The sequence below is a fragment of the Pinus tabuliformis genome, chromosome 7, assembly GCF_031772625.1.
Source record: "Pinus tabuliformis cultivar Carrire ecotype Pingquan chromosome 7, CPIR1, whole genome shotgun sequence".
NCBI lineage: Eukaryota > Viridiplantae > Streptophyta > Pinopsida > Pinales > Pinaceae > Pinus > Pinus tabuliformis.
Window position 1 is genome coordinate 1,613,095,640 of NC_142293.1, and position 16,880 is coordinate 1,613,112,519.

At 40.4% G+C, this 16,880-nt stretch overlaps 1 protein-coding gene across 1 annotated transcript in view; it reads right to left on the minus strand.

The window, feature by feature from the left end:
• Positions 1–12,745, minus strand: part of LOC149254373 (uncharacterized) — a 29,065-nt gene extending 16,320 nt beyond the window's left edge. Inside the window, exon 1 of the mRNA XM_089460134.1 lies at positions 12,441–12,745. Within this exon, the coding sequence (XP_089316260.1) occupies positions 12,441–12,633 (193 nt within the window). The 5' untranslated portion in view covers positions 12,634–12,745. The remainder of the gene's footprint in view (positions 1–12,440) is intronic.
• Positions 12,746–16,880: the final 4,135 nt, after the last annotated feature.

A 16,880-nucleotide genomic window follows, 5' to 3' on the forward strand; every position in this document is an offset into this window, starting at 1 on the left:
TCCAGGATCATCGATTGCATGAAAGTTTACGTCATGAAGAACAGTAGGATAAAGCTGATAAAACTAAAAAGTTTTCGAGGGTCTCGAACTCTTAGATTTCTTGAACCCAGATCAGATTTAATGTTCAATAAAATTTCTCAAAACATAAATAGAATTAATTTCCTCAGATGTGAAATTTTATAACAAGAAATACTCCTAAGTTCCTAACTCGGTAAGCACAGTAAAAATAACCAAACAATAAACCAGGTAAATAAAAATATTTGACACAATTTTTACCCTGGTGTTGAATTTTGTAGCTATGGTCGGTCTTCATAATGTACAATTTGTAATTGTAAAGATAAAATATAAATTATATTTATGATGAAAGAAAAATTATATTAAGCATGTTCTTCATGCTTGTGATAAAAGAAAATTTATTTATTTGTCAAAAGAACATTTTTATAAGGCATGTCCTTCATGGCCTTTTCAAAAGAGGGAAAATGAATTTTCAAACTTGAATCTTTTACCACAAGATACCAAGTCAGCCCATCTATTGATCAAGTCGACTCTACCCCAAGAGTCGATGTTCTTCGGACCCTCCAGATGTATATAAATCAATGTTGCGAACATCAGTATCGGGATAAAATCGGCAAGGGTCCAAAAAACCAAAAAAAGGGAAAATATTGATAAACATCGGCAAAATTAAGATACCATCCAAATATTGGTAAAAATCGGCTAGGCCAAAAAATCGTGATTTCAAGATAAAATCAGGATGTTATCAAGATGTTCACAACACTGATATAAATAAAGTCATTCGACCTCCAACAAAAGTGCAATTCAGATCATCATCATAAAACATCCTCTGTCCATACAAAGGAGTCTCAGGAGCAGACTGAAGTGATTATGGAGCTGATCAAAGCATCTGAGGAGCAGATCGATTCTGTGTGGAAGGAGCCCAGGTATCTGTGATTATTTCCTGTGGAAAAGGCCAAAATATTTTGTGGAAAATATCTGTGAAAGGACCAAGTTCCCTGTGGTGAATTCCCTGTGAGAAGGAGCCGAATTCCTATGGTTTATCTCAGTGTACAAGACCAAGATTCCTGTGGTTCAACTCTGTGGACAGGACCGAGTTTTCTAAGAAGTGAAGTCTGTAATCTAGCCCTAATTTCCTGTGGAGCAAACCCTGTGAACTAGCCAGAATTTCTATGAAGTAAAGTCTGTGATCAAGCCAAAGATTTAGGTGGAAAGCAGTATGTGATCAAGAGAGAAGACTGCCATAAAATCCAAACCTTCACGTGAAGAGAAGCAGGCTGAAACGCAGCCCTACTACATACCTTGACCAAGCTGCTCAATGATGATTTTGTGGACAAAGTCAAGGAGGTCTGACTTGGCATCTTTGTGGTTGTCTTGTTGCTTAAAGTGACCTTGACTTTGATGTATCTCCTGTTGAATTGAATATTTCTCTAAGAAGAAGGTTGTGTTTCCCCCAAGTGGGTTTTCCAAGGGTAAACATTGTGTCCCTCTGGTGTATTGTGATTTCTACTACTTCATTGTCTTTATGGTTGAATTCTTGAATGTGTAATTGCTTAATGATACATTGAACTGCTAAATAAACATCTACATTGGAAGTAATTATCAAGTTTCAAAAATAAAGTGTTTGTATAGTTGCACTCAAAAAATCAATACATTGAAACCCCAATGTAGGGAAACCAACAACCTTGGGCTCTTTATTCAGCTTCAGAAAATTGATTACAGCAAATAATTCATTAGGAATTTACAAAAACAATTTACCTAGAAATCTTTAGCCCTTCAACCCAACAAATTAGTTGTAGAGCCCAGCCAAATAGATCTGTTCAGCTCATTGGAAATTGACTTGTACGACCTGACAACTAGGCCCCCTTTAACCCAATTGATTAGCCCAACTCAGCCCTCTCAAATCGGTTTGTTTCTACTCCTCTAAATCAACCTGTACAACCTGGATAATTTGGCCTTCTCAAGCCTACTCATTGCCCCTCATGATCGCCTATGTGTCAATCACACTTTGTTGTGACTTCAACTTCCTGTCTCTATTGAATGCCCAACTCTTATGCCAAATCGAACTAATCTATCCAACAGCCCATTTCCCATTTTTATAATTGTTTGACCTAATCTCCAAAGTGATGGAGGGTTGAGATTGCACCTCCACACTTGGGATCAATAGTCGCGATATAGTCTCTTGTGAGCTCTTAAATTTATAAAAAAAGTGGCCAATAAAATAAAAAATTAAATTATTGATTCTATGCCTAAGGTCCAAACTTAGGAAATATTTAATTAATTCTGCCGTGAGAGAATTTTGGTGATTCACTACATGTCATGGCACTTGATCAATGCAAAATCACCTTCCAAGCTACATTTTCAACACTCCCTCTTAGCAAGGAAGGTGTTCTGCACCACCCCCGGCTTATCTATGAAGATTACAAATTTTTCCTTCATAAAAACCTTGGTCAGAATGTTTGCTACCTACTCATTTGTTGGTACACAATGTAGCTTTATTAACCCCTTCTTCACATAATCTCAAATGAAGTGGTACCTAATCTGAATGTATTTTGATTTGTCATGAAACACCAAATTCTTCGAGAGCTTGATACAACTCTGATTGTCACAATGAATCAAAGTCGACTCCATCTCCTGATCAAATAGCCCCACGAGAAGTTTCCGAAGGCAAATTGCCTCAAGCTTCCAAGCTAGCAGCCTTGATCTCAACCTCAACAGAGCTCGGGGCAACTGGCTTCTGCTTTCTATTAAACTAGGAAACTGCTCTCAATTCCAACCTGAAACAACACCGAGAAGTGTTCTTTTTGCTAGCAGTATTTCCTACCCAATCGACATCGATGTACCCCTCTAGCTTCACTCCATCCATCTAAGTATATCTCAATCCATAATCAATTGTGCCTCGAAGGTATATCAACACATGTTTTGAAGCCATCGAGTGAACTCACTTTGGCTCTACCATGAATAGACTGAGTATATTGACTGCAAAACAGATGTTTGGTCTGGTATTGACCAAGTACATGAGAGTCCCAATGAGTTGTCTATATAATGTAGGGTCCACTACCTCTAATCTGGAAGCATCAATCTTCTTCCAGTTGGTCACTAGTAGCGTAGACATGGATCTACAGTCCATCACCCTGAATCCCTTCAGGATCTCAACTATATACTTCCCTTGCCTGATGAAGATCTCTCCATCCTTTTGCCACATCTCCAAGCCCGGAAAATAATCTCAACATCTTTTGCTATGAGCCTCTCGCAACCTATGAAAAATAAGTCATCTACATACACCACCAAAATAAGAGGCTCACCCTTGACCTGAATGTAATATAATTTTGGGTCCGCCACACTCTTGGTGAAGCCCATGCCCTACAAGTAGTTGTTAATCCTAGCATACCACGCCTTGGGAGCCTGCTCAAGTGCATATAGCGCTCTCTTCAATTTGCACACATGGGAATCCCTCCCACGCACCTCAAAGCCTTGTGACTACTCAATGTAAATCTGTTCTTCAACCACACCATTGAGGAAGGTCATCTTCATGCCATCTAATGAATCTTCCAACACATCTGTGTTGCAATAGAAATTATTTCCCTAATGGATGAGTATCTGGCTACTAGGGCAAAGGTCTCATCATAGTCAATCCCTTCCTTCTATAAAAACCCGTTAGATAAGAGATGAAGTCTTCAATCGCTTTCAAGAGTTAAAGGCTCTTGTGGAGAATTCGACAGGCAAGAAAATTAAGGTTCTTCGCGCAAATAAAGAGGGCAAGTATATCGAGAAAGATTTCAAGTATTTATGCGTTGAGGGAATCAAAAGAAAATAAAGAGCTCCATACAACCCACGGCAAATGGGTTGCAGAACAAATGAACAAAATAATCACTGGAGCAACAAGGGCCATGTTATTTGATCATGATATGGCTAGATATCTTTGGGCAGAAGCATGTAGCACAACAATTTACATTTAAAATAGGGTATCGCACAAGGTGTTGGGAAAGATGACACCCGAGGAGGCATTTACAAGAAAGAAGCCAGAAGTTGGCCATTTCAGGATTTCTGGTAGTATTGCTTATTGTCACATTCTAAATGAGAACCACACGAAACTAGTGTAGACTGTAGAGAAGGGATATTTCGTTGGTTACAACAAAATGTCCAACGCATATAGGATCTATATTCTAGGACAAGGAAAATCATTGTGAGACAAGACGTCAAATTCTAGGAGGAGAAAGCCTTCAGAAGATCTCGTGAGTTGCCAGTGGTTGATCAGAGTCAACAAGCAAAAGCTCCAAGGGTTGAACAAGAATCTCAAGCTTAGGGCACGAGTACCAATACAATGGCCACAGGTACAGATGGTGAGGAGAGTTTGCAGCATCGAAGCAATAGCATGTTGAGAAGCTTGAAGCTCCACCCACCACAAGTGGGAGAAGGAATTGCGAGGTGCTTCAAAGTTCAAACATTAAGAGATGCACAAGAGTTTGTGGGACCTCCTAAATCGAGCACTAGAGCCAGGAGACCATCAGAGAGATATTTCGAGTACAAGGCATTGATGAGTGAGCTCATTGACAGTGTGCCTTCCAATTATTGGGAGGTTGCACAGCATCAAGTATGACAAGACGCTATGTTGGAGAAGTACAACTCCATCATGTTGAACAATGATCGGGAGGTGTTTCCTAGAATGTTAGACAGAGCAGTGGTTGGTTCCCACTGGATCTACAAGATCAAGCACACTGCAAATGGCAGTGTAAAAAAGTTCAAGGCAAGGTTCATGGCCAAGGGGTTCTCTCAGAAAGAGGGAATAGATTATGAGAAGACGTTGCTCCTATGGCCAGGTATACTTCCATTTGGGCCGTGATCTCACTTGCAACACAGATGGGATGGCAGATCCATCAAATGGATGTCAAGACGGTGTTCCTAAACAGAGTTATAAAAGAGGTGTACATCAAATAGCCAAAGGGTTTTGAGATGCATGGGAGAGAGACTTTGTGTATGCGGGTTGAAGAGAGAGTTATACGGACTCAAGCAAGCTCCCAGAGAATGGTATTGTCACATTGACAGTTACTTGCAGTAGAAGGGCTTTGTGAAGAGTGAGGCCAATTCAAACCTCTACTATTTTATGGTTGGAGTTGAACCACTCATTCTCGTGTTATATGTGGATGATCTATTTTTGACTAGGTCGTCAGGACTCATAGAGAACTACAAGAGGGATTTAGCAACAGAGTTCGAGATAACGGACTTGAGGTTGGTGTACTATTTTCTAAGACTCCAAGTGTGGCAGACAAATGGGGAAATCTTCCTTGGTCAAGGGAGATATACTTTAGAGATCTTGAAAAAATTTGGGATGTTAGGCAATAGACCCATGTCTACACCTATGATATAACCAGTTGGAGGAAAATTGATGCATCAAAACAGGAGGCAATGGACCCCGCCTTATATAGACAACTTATTGGTTGTCTCATTTATCTGGTCAACATAAGGTTGAACATTTGCTTTGCGGTCAACACTCTTAATTAGTTCATGGTGGAGCGAAAGAGAGCGCATAGACAACAACAAAGCATGTGTTGCAAAATCTACGAGGTGTCGTTGAGTATGGGTTGAGATATACTTTTTTTTTTATCTATTAGACTAACCTAAGTACCCACGGGGGATTTGAACTGGTGACCTATCGCAAGGAGTGCCTTAACAGCGCACCCATTCACCGTCAATCCAAGGCCCCGTGGGCATGGGTTGAGATATACTCAGGGAGATGGTGTCAAGTTAATGGGATATACTGATGCAGACTAGGCAGGTAATGCAATGAACCAAAAAAACACTTAAGGGTGTTGCTTCAGCATAGGATTAGGGGTTGTCTCTTGGTACAACAAGAAGCAGGATGAAGAAATTTGGGAATGGAGAATGGCGTGCATTGCTAGGGTTTGTCAGCCTTCAGGCGTCGAGCAAGTCATCGCCACACTGATAGATCGCGACACAGCAACCCTTAACAACCCTGCTTATAGACTACAGCTAGTTCTGGCTATCTTGACGGATGGGAAAAGGCTCGCTCCTTCAGGTATCTCGATGGAAACGACCGAATGACCACATCAAAACCCCAAAAGCGTTCAAGAATGGCGCTTGCGCACAGGGTTTATCAACAGAGACAACGAGAAGGATACTCAAACCTGGAGTTCAAAAATTGCAAGGATATTTGAAAAGTTGATCACGCCGACGTCGCTCTTGCCCACCAATCTAGGCATCAATGGAGCACGCAAAAGACCAAAAGATATGCAAGACAAGGAAGCAAAGCAGCCAATAGTTTGGTGGCATTGTGCACCTGGGTTTGAACCCCCAAAGGCAGATCGACCCCCACAACGGCCATGGACGACCTCTCCCTACCTGAAACGAGGCATTCCTTGTAGATCAAGACTGGGAATCTTCGTTATGAGCAGACAAATGGCGGATCAGCTCATGCGCTGGCCAAATCCGGTAGGCTGCAAACCTTTTTCCTCTGTTTCCTATCGGCTAGCAGACTTTAAGAGGAAATCCTCCTCGATGGTCATGGCAGCGCAGGAGAGGGTATGGGGCTTCCGTCCGGGCGCTCTTCACTCAGATCTACCACCCAACTGAGAACAGGATCCCTATGAAGGCAAGATTCGCATGGACACAACACTGGGATGGGAAGTGCCACACCCGGAAGGTCTCCTGGATCCAGCAGGCGGGTATTTGACAAAAGGCAATGCCAGGCATACTAGTCTAGATATGCTAAGGCAAGAACTAGACAACGCACTGAAATGCACAAATCCACCAGATAGCCCAGATCTAGAGAAGCGAGAACTAGATAGAGCACTGATATGCTTAGATACATCAGATCCGGGCACATGGGCAACAGACCAAGCCCCTTCTCAGACAGACCCACACGCTATTGAGGCGGATCTGATACAAATATTCATTAAAACACTGGAAGGCAGGCATATTTGTTGGAGACTCTGGAAGGGGTGGAGGATCCAGGATTTAAGGCTTAAAATACAGAACCACCTCGGTATACCAGCATGCAGGCAAAATTTGATCTACTCAGGTCAAGATTATGGCATTACCACAGACTCGACCATAATGATCAACCTGCGTCTGCAGGGTGGATGTTCTGGAACCAACTCAAAAAGCACAGGCTCTTTCAAGGATGCAGTTAAAGGTAAGGACAAAGCACAAACCAAACCAGCAACACTGCCTAAGCTATATCTATTATCGTTGTATCCCTTATTGTTATTGTTGTGCCCCTATTGTCCCCATCTTGTTATTATTGTGCCCCATAGAATCCCTCTATTGTTATTTTTGTGCCTTTATATTATTATTATTATTAGGTCGCCTTGGTTATATTGTGACCCCTTAGACTCCTATATATAGAAAGGAGATTTTGTCATTTGAATCATCAAAGAATTGTTCATTTGTGTAATGTAAAGGAGGTTACCCCCTCGAAGAGGCTGAATTCTAAGGCATTAATCTATCTTTTCTATCTTTTTGTGAGCTGGTTTCATAACACCTACATTGTAGAACAAAAATCTGAGAATCCTGCTCTCACCATTGCAATGCCTGAGGTAACTGATTTGTACTCAGATCTCTATTCCAAAGCAGTTATATGCAGATTTAATGGTTTTTGGCCAAAATATGATGTTTTGCACCAATGGATATATGCTGCATGGTCACCAAATTGTGAAATATACTTATGCCCCAAGGGGTTTTTTATAGTCAGATTCAGAACAGTACAGGAAAGGGAACATATCCTCAATAAGGGTCCATGGTTCTGGGGCAATGTAGGATTCTTCATGACCCCTTGGTTTCTAGAATTCGATGCCAACACAATGGTACTAACAAAGATGCCAGTTTGGGTCAGGTTGCACAACCTTCCATTACATGGAAAGTTCCTTAAGATTGACGAGGACAAACTTACAAGGGGAATATTTACTTTTTCCAGGATCTGCGTTGAAGTAGATCTTAGCCAGGGACTACCAGACAGCATTACATTAAATTTCAATAATACATAGTGGACTCGGCCTTTAGATTACGAAAATACAGCTTTTTGTTGCCGTGGATGTCTATAAACAGGCCACCTCCACAGTGTCTTTCCACAAGCAAAACAAATCCCCAAATGGAACAAGAAGCAACAGAAAAAGCCAAAAGGATGGCAATACACAGCCCCCTTGGATGAAGAAGCAGAAAAAGCAGAAACAGCAGAATATAAAGCATAAATGGATGTCCAAAAGGCCCAAACAGCACACCAAAGGAGGAAGACCCCAGCAACCCTTTGCAACAACAAGAATCCCAACTAACAGGAATGGAAATATCTTGCAAAAAGCGAAAACATGGATCAAAAGGATCTGATTCTGACAAAGACTCTCCCATAAATACAAAACAGCTATCCATTGTAACTGCCACTCCCAACACTAAAGGTTGGCGAAAGGTGGAAAAATAGAAAGGGAGAAAAGAATAGTTTTTATTTTTTATTTTTTTTATGTTTTCTGTGAAAATAGGAACAGACCGTATGCATATGCTTTTTAGCATCTACAACATGTAACTTTGTCTTTGAATAAAATTACGATTTTTCCAAGGGGAAAAAAACAGGAAGCAGAAGTCAGTTGCATTAAGCTCTGCAAAAGCAAAGTACATGGCAGCGAGCATGGCTACATGTGAGGCCATATGGCTTCGAAAGTTGTAAGTGGCACTATTTCGTCAAAGGATGGAGTCGACCATTATCCACTGTAATAATCAGAGTAGATTCAACTTATCTACGAATATAGTATTTCATGATAGGTCGAAACATATCGACATCAAATACCATTTCATTAGGGACTATGTAGAGCATGGATTAGTTCGACTACAGTATGTTCCTACATATCAGCAGGTGCCTATCATTCTAACAAAGGCCTTGAATGTAGGAAAGTTTGTTTTCTTCTAGGATAAGTCAGGTGTTGTGGAGAACACCTTAAATATTGTAGCTCAGACAGGTGTTCTAGCCTTGAGAGGTGTCACTGAGGCTAGGAACATAGAGGAATTAATTATCTCCAAGCCTATGTAATTTTTACTAAGTTTCACCTAAGGAAAATATCTTAATTATGTCAATTAGTGTTTTTTTTAATATTTCCTCGATCTAAACTTAGGGAAAGTAGATAATTAATTAACATTAGTTGGGATAAGATCAATTTACCTCTAGAAGCTTATAAAAAGTTTCTAAGATGATCTTAGCCATCGATTGGATCGTGTACTTCTAATCGTGGCCATTCATTTCTAAATGAGAGATTATAAAGGGAATCGATGGAGGCACATCGATTGGGTGATTTCCAATGAGACTAATAATTTTAGGCAACAATGGTATGTTCTATGTTTTAGAGCAATTTTACTTCAATTTCTTTATGAGCCCAATATCAATATCAATTTAGCAATCACACAAACATTCAAGTAAAATGTTGATAGAACATAAACATAAACAGTAGAAGACAAGCCAAGACAAAAGGACACAAGATGTGGCCCTAGCCAGGGACAAACCCTAATGTGGGGAAACCCTTGATCAAATCTTCTTTTAGTCTTCAATAGTTCAACAGAGAGAGATAGTACAATTTACAAATTCTAATAATTTATAACAGCAGCAATAGACACCTAAGCAGAAAAGTCAATGTTGGTCAAAAGGGCAAATTTTCTTCCTCAATTCAACTCGGTCAAACACAATGAACTTCGGCCTCCAACAGTCCTCTAAATCAGCCCAAAGCAGTCCCGAAGATCACAGTCAAACTTGGTCAACACAGAAGTCAAACCTGCAGTCAATTCTCTGCAGTCAACGCTGGTCAAACAATACAGAATGCCTCGATTTCTGTGCCCAAAAATGTAGCCTGCCCAAACAGAAATTTCCCTCACAAAAACGCAGTCAAACAGGTCAACGTTGGTCAAAACCCTTCTTGAAATTCGGTCAACGCCCAAAACAGAAAATGACTATCTTCTTCTTCGCATGTGTGGAGAGGCTGCCCAAAAATCCGTACCCAATCATGTGAGGAGAGAGAGATGTGTGAGAAGTGAAGTGTGTCCAAATGAGGAGGCAGCATCATGTATTTATAGGCAAACGTTGAGGATGAATAGACGTCACTGTTGGGCTTTTGAGCCTACATGAGTTTGTTGGCCAACCTTGACTATTTGATCAAAATAAGTTCATAACTTCATTTGTACATGTCAGAATGGGATGATCTTTAGATCAATCCTACACCTCTCTGAGAAAGGAATCTAATAAAAATACCAGTGGTCATAAATAATATGACCCTTGTGGAGTTTGGCCCTAGTTGCCAATTTTAACACAGACACCAAGAGGGTTTTTAGCAGCAGTAATTGGGACAAGAATTTCCTGAGGTTTTTGCTATCAGTTATTTTATGCGGGAGACTGACTTTTTCCAGTGAGGTTGTGAGCTTCAGAAGGAGGCCAAGTTGCTCAATAAATTTGCAGGAGTAGAGGATGAGATTATTTCTGGGAGGCAATGCGAGTCTTCCAGAAGCAAGTGCGAGTTTGTCAGAGAAGGTGTGAATTGCTAGTAAGGCAGCTCGAGTTTTCCAAGAGGGAAATCAAGTTTCCAAAGGGCAGGGTGAGTTTGCCAGCAGAGAATGTGAATTGCTAGAAGACCAGTGCGAGTTGTTAGAGGCAGTGCGAATTGCAGAACAGGAAGCCGTGGGGTTTCTTCAAGTTGATTTGATTAGCAAAGGTGAAGATAAGCAGTTGTAATTTCTCAATAGAAATTTTTGTTGAAGATAATAATATAAAGTTATAAACCCTCAAATCTGAACACTAGTTTCCTCCACATTGACGTTTTTCCAAGGACAATTGTCCAAAAATACTTGTGTCAATTATGTGTTTGGTTTCTCATATATTTCACTCCAATTTTGATTTTGTGAATGATGTTGTTCATGTTATTATTCATCACTTCCACCAGAAGAATTGATTTGCCCTAAATAACTATTTGTTGAAAACCCTAGAAAGACAACAAACCCCTTTGAGCTTGAACCAGTAAAATGCTTGAATTTATTTCAAAGGCTTTGCTCTGATACCATGTTAGTTTTCTCTAAACCCAACAAAATGCTTAACATGACAGTAGATTTTTTATAACCAAAATTTTAATTTTACTGGAAACCCACAATACTCAAATTTGAAATCTACATACAATTAACACAGTTGAGCTTCTAACAAATTAGGCATAGTAAAAACAAAAAATCCAAGCACATCAATTTTTTAGACGGCTTTTAGCATGGAAAACCCCAGCGTAGGAAAAAACTAGCAAAGAGATTTTATTAAGCTTCAAAGAAAATAAACAATAAATAATTAGAGCAACATATCAAGGGAATGTACAACCAAAAAAGGCTACAGAAATTGACCCTCCCTCCTCTGCAATGCTACGGCCTAAAGTGTAGCCTCTCTAGCAAAATATGGCCCCTTTTCTTCGGCAAATCTCGGCTCAGTGTTTGGCCTCTCCTCTATGAGAAAACTCGGCCTCAATACTTGGCATCTCTTTGCGGCAAACACTACCTAGGGTTCAGCCCCTCTCTCGTTCCTTAGTACGGCCGGGCTACGACCCCTCTTTCTCTAAACAAGATGGCCCTTTCTCTCAGCTACTCACCTTTCTTCTTCTCACCCAAATTGACCCTCTTCTCTCAGCTACTCGACCTTTCTTCTTCTCACCCAAATGGCCCTCTTCTCTCTCACTCAATGACTCAATGTGATCTATAATGTATTCTTCACCTACGCATTCCAACAATTTATAATTTTTCTGGTAACCCTATCTCCTCTTTGAGATCTTCAAAGAAAAGATCAAAAGCCAAAAGCCAAAATTTGATCTTATCGCTTGCTTTAATTTTGTCAAAATTATAAAATTTAGAAATCGGAGTTATAAAATCAATAATAACTAGTTAAACTAATTATGATATCTTATATATGGCTAAACACAAAGCATATGCGGAGACACCTATCTCAGATACAATTTTAGCAGTTGGCAGCCCAGTTTTCATAAAATTGGCATTTATGGAAATAGATATAAGTTTTCCTAATACCAATGTCAAGGAGGAAATGCTGGCTCTCCTTGCATATATAGGGAAGAGTAGTCTCTATAATCACGGCTCTATATATATCACGAAGAATATAGAGAAATATAAACAATTCGAAGCAGCCAGCGTACTCGTATCTGATTTTTATTGCTCTTTCCCAATTTTGGGGGTTTCTAGAACCCTTAAAAGCCCTACTCAAATGGAACTGCTTTTTCCACCATAGACCCTAATTCATTAGACCTTCCGAACCCAACCAATCAACCGCCTATGATTTATACTCCCAAATTATCTGATAAATTGTCTTGAACAGATAATTATGATTTGATGCTTATTGTTTTCTTTACATGTTGGCCAATACAACTATCAGAGTGCAGAAACGAGAAGGAGAGGAAACAAACCATTGTAATCTCTACGGCCTTTAGCAACGAGAGCTGCCGGCTGCACAGAATCCGCACCTAGTGTTCCAGTAGACGGCCTAACATCAATTTGTTTCTTGGTTGCCGGTGTTCGATCCTTGGACTTGACGAGAGGGGTATTCTTCTTCTTCTGTGAGTAGAATTCTTTGATACCTGGGTTCCTCCTGGGCGCCATTTCAACGTCTGTTCGTACAAAATATGATGAGTTTCACAACCGACTCTCTTATGTAATCCCATCTTCTACTTTCGCGCAGTACAAATTTGCCTCTTTTTTCGTGCAAAGATAATGTAGAAGCGTGTAGAAAAAGATGTGCAAGAAGTAGAAGTGTGTAGAAATAGCACAATGCCAATATATTTTTAAATTATCCTTACTTTTTATTTCCATGTGTTTGTATTTAAATCAAGGCCAGACAACATTATTTTGTTGTTTGTTTCTCAAGGCTAAACAATATTATTATATTGTCGTATTTTTAGCGACTTTTAAATTGATTTCATTGCGAAGAAGATAAACAAAAAAAATAAGTAACAAAACTCTTTATAGTTCTTTCTTATAACTATTTTTATTTTTAAATTAGCCCTAACAACGATGATATACAAAATAAAATGGGTAACAAAACTCCCTTTCTTCTTTAGAAAAAAGGACAAAATTTTAATTTACACCATGGAGGTATAAATTAAATAGTTAATAAATGTTAATAGCTATCCATTCATAGTAAATATTAAAAGATTTATTTCATCTTACATCTTAAACTATTAAATTTATTAAAAAAAATAATGAAATTATAATTTTATTTAAAATAATAATAATGATTCCTCGATGGGGTGTCAACAAAGGTAGTCACCCATTACGTGACAGATGACAAGTGTAAAAGGTATAAGGCGGGAGAGGTCAGGGCAGCAGCCCCTCCACCACACCATAGCTATTATGTTTATGTTCGCGTGTGTGAACAGTTATGTCCCTCTCGTCTGCATTTGCTCCAACGTGATGGCTCCATTCCTCCTCTGGCTATATATCCCACCAATGATAATTCCCCCAGGTTGTCAAATGCTCTTTTATGTGTTATGTCTCCCTTTCTGGTCGCATCCTCCTCGACATCTGCTCCAGGGTGGTGGTATGTTCAGTTTGCCACAGGTGTGCCTCAACTATCGCCCTCTCACTCGTTCTAGCTTTCCAAGAAACTTCCATCCCTAGGACTCTCTAGTGGACACTCCTTCGTTGGTTTTGGTCGGCCCCCTTCTTAATGTCCCTCTGCTCTTGCGGTTCTTCACCTTGGTCGCTTCAGGGAAATTTCTAGAGTGATTAATGTTGAATTTATGCTTCTTACCTTCGCAATTTTGGGCATGCCAGAAGTGTTGTTGTTCTTGGGGTGATGACTCTAGGTTTAGGGTGTCGATGGTCTTTGGGCTTTCTTGCATTCTCGCTCCTGTTAACTGGGGACTTTAGTTTTAGCTCTCCCCTATTTATTCTGCTTCATCTCTAGTGTTAGCTTTCTACTGTCGTTCAATCTTATCTCAGGCATCTGCTTCTTTCTGCTCGACTTCCACCCCATGGACTTCTATCCTCTCTTGCCCGACCTAGCTATTCTTTGGCGGCGAGCTCAAGGGGACAAGGTTCTTGGCATTGGTTCCCCTTTTTTCTCTGGTCCACGCCGGTCTCAGTTGGTTCTGGGTGGTTGATATCCCTTAGGTGACGAATTTAGGGTGGCAGAGCTCTTAGCAATGTTTCTTCTTTTCTCTCTTGTCTGTAGTTGGTCTCAGTTGGTTCTCGGTGGCTGGTGGTATATCTGGAGGAGTCCCTCCTCTCTGATTCTGCAAGTCCCTTTGGTGCTCCACAATGAAGCCCTCTCCCCGCTCCTCACACCTAATTGCTTCAGCGAAGCCGGAAGGTGCTTCCCCTCCTGTCGGGGCTTGGGGTGATTTTGTTGATGTTCAGGAAGGTAGCTCCAGGAGGGGAGAGAGAGGCTCTAGTCGCGGGCGTTGCATCTAGGGCAAGCGATCACCGGCAAACGGTCTTGCATCTCAGTTGTGATGCAAGAGTGGGTGGTCTAGGCATGGACATCTCTGGGGCTCGGAAACGTAAGGTCGTTCCAGCCAAGGTCGCTCTGGTTCCACAAGTAGGACGTCTTCAGGGAGGACTGGTCCCTCCTCGTCAATTCTTGAGTTGCTTCACTTCATTTCTACTCGTCTCGACTCCCGTGATCAAGCTCATAGAGAGGAACATGAGGTTGTCATGGCAAAATTGGAGCAGCTCCAATACTTTCAGTGTCGTGTTCATGAGAGGGCGGCAGTGGTTTGGCACGACCAGAACTTGCTAACTAAAAAGGTGGAAAAGCTCATAACCTGGCTTTCTCACTTCGAGAACCATGTCAATTACATGTATCATCTACCACCTCCCCCAGGTACTAGGCCAAACAACCCCATTTCCATCACATCCGGCAACTGAATATGTTCACTGGTGTATTCCTTGTTTTGTTAGTTTTCTGGAATGTTAGACCTCTCACACTCTGGACCTCTCATCTGGCAATTTTGCTTCTTGTATGTTGTATGGTCATTACATTGGTCAACAAACCTAGTCGGGGTGAGACCACATGCTTTTTTATATCCATGTATATTCCTTCTGATTAATAGAAATTTCGACTTACAAAAAATAATAATAATAATAATAATAATAATTATTATTATTATTATTATTATTATTACTAATAAAAATAATTAGTATATAAACTAAACATATATACATTTAAAAAAAACATGTATCAAGATTAACCCCGCTGGGGATGACAAATGTGGAGGGTGTAGGGATTCGGGAAGGAGTTTGCCAACCCATTGACCCTTTATATGATGCAAAAAGGGTGGCATGCCACCCAATCTTCAAGCGATATGATGGTCTCCTTAATTACTAGCATGTCTGAGTGCAAGTTAGCGGATGAAGGCTCAAGAAGATAGCGGTTGAGTTCTTGCAGGATTTGTATGGGTTTTCTTGTGAAAGCAAAAACGAGTAACCCTTCTGCAATTCCATGGGTGGAGGGAAGATCTGTGATTGGCTATGATTCACATAATAAGACTAAGGGTAGCACAGTGGAGCATTTGTTTATGGAGAGTGACCCTTGGCTAAAGGAGTGTGTGAGTTTCACTTATATTTGGGACTCAGGCATTCTTCGTGGCATTGAAGAGGAGGGGCGAGTGGAGGAGTTGATCTAAGCTCTGGTTCAACACTTCCAAACATCCCTAACAACAAGTCAAGTGGACCATCGAGTAAGACTCTTGTTCCATGTTGAAATTGTTGTATGTTCTCTTGGTAGGCGAAGGCATTGTGGTTTCTGAAGGTTTTTTTTGTTGCTTTGGGTAAGTTTATGGTTGGTATATGGGGTATGCCTATGTTTATGTACTCCCCTGACAGGATTTTCTTCTAAGAATTGGCCTTTGTGCAGACCTCACGTGGGGTACAAGCCTATAAACATTGTAAATTCAAAAGACATTCTCTGTGTGTTGGGATATATAGCAGAGAATTGTAATTCCATAGGCAACTCTCTGATGCAATTGACAAGAGTTTGGGGACCTGGAAGAGGGTCGATCTACTAGTGCTCAATGGTGGTACTCATGTTTAGTCTTTTTTATAGCCCATTCCTTTCGTGTTTGAGTTTTTTTGGGACCTTGCCCCAAGTCCAGAGCTCTTCGGATTGGGAACGTTGGGCGATGGTAGTCAAAATTTCAAATGAGGGTCATTTTTTGTGGGTGGTTGATTTGGCCTAGGGAAATAGAAGAAAAGTGTGGGGTGATATGTTTCTTTGGAGTACATGAGGTGGAATATCTGGGTTATATTGTATCTCATGAAGGTGTTAAGGTAGACGCTAGAAAATTAAATCCATTAAGGAATGGAAAGTCCCCACATCCAAAAAGCATCTGCGAGGATTTCTTGGGTTGACATGGTATTATCGCAAGTTTGTTAAGATTATGGGAGAATAGCAGCACCTCTAACAACATTACTAAATAAAGATGCATTTTTCTTGGACTCCAGAAGCAATGAAGACCTTTTAACATCTTAAATAGGCAATGTGCCAAGCACCGGTCTTAGCTACGCCAAACTTCACAAAAACCTTTATTGTGGAATGTGATGCCTCAGGAAATGGAATTGGTGTTGTTTTAATGCAAGAAGGAAGAACCATTGCTTTTGAAAGTCATCCAATCAAAGGAAAGTTTTTACACAAAACTATTTATGAGAAGAATGTTGGCAATACTACATGCACATAATAAATGGCGACCTTACCTAATGGGAAGACACTTCAAGGTAAAAACAAATCATGATAGTCTTAAATACTTTTTAGAACAAATATTATCTTCAGAAGAGTAGCAAAAATGGGTCACAAAGATGTTGGGTTATGACTTTGAAATCACTACAAAAAAGGGAAGCAAAATGTCATT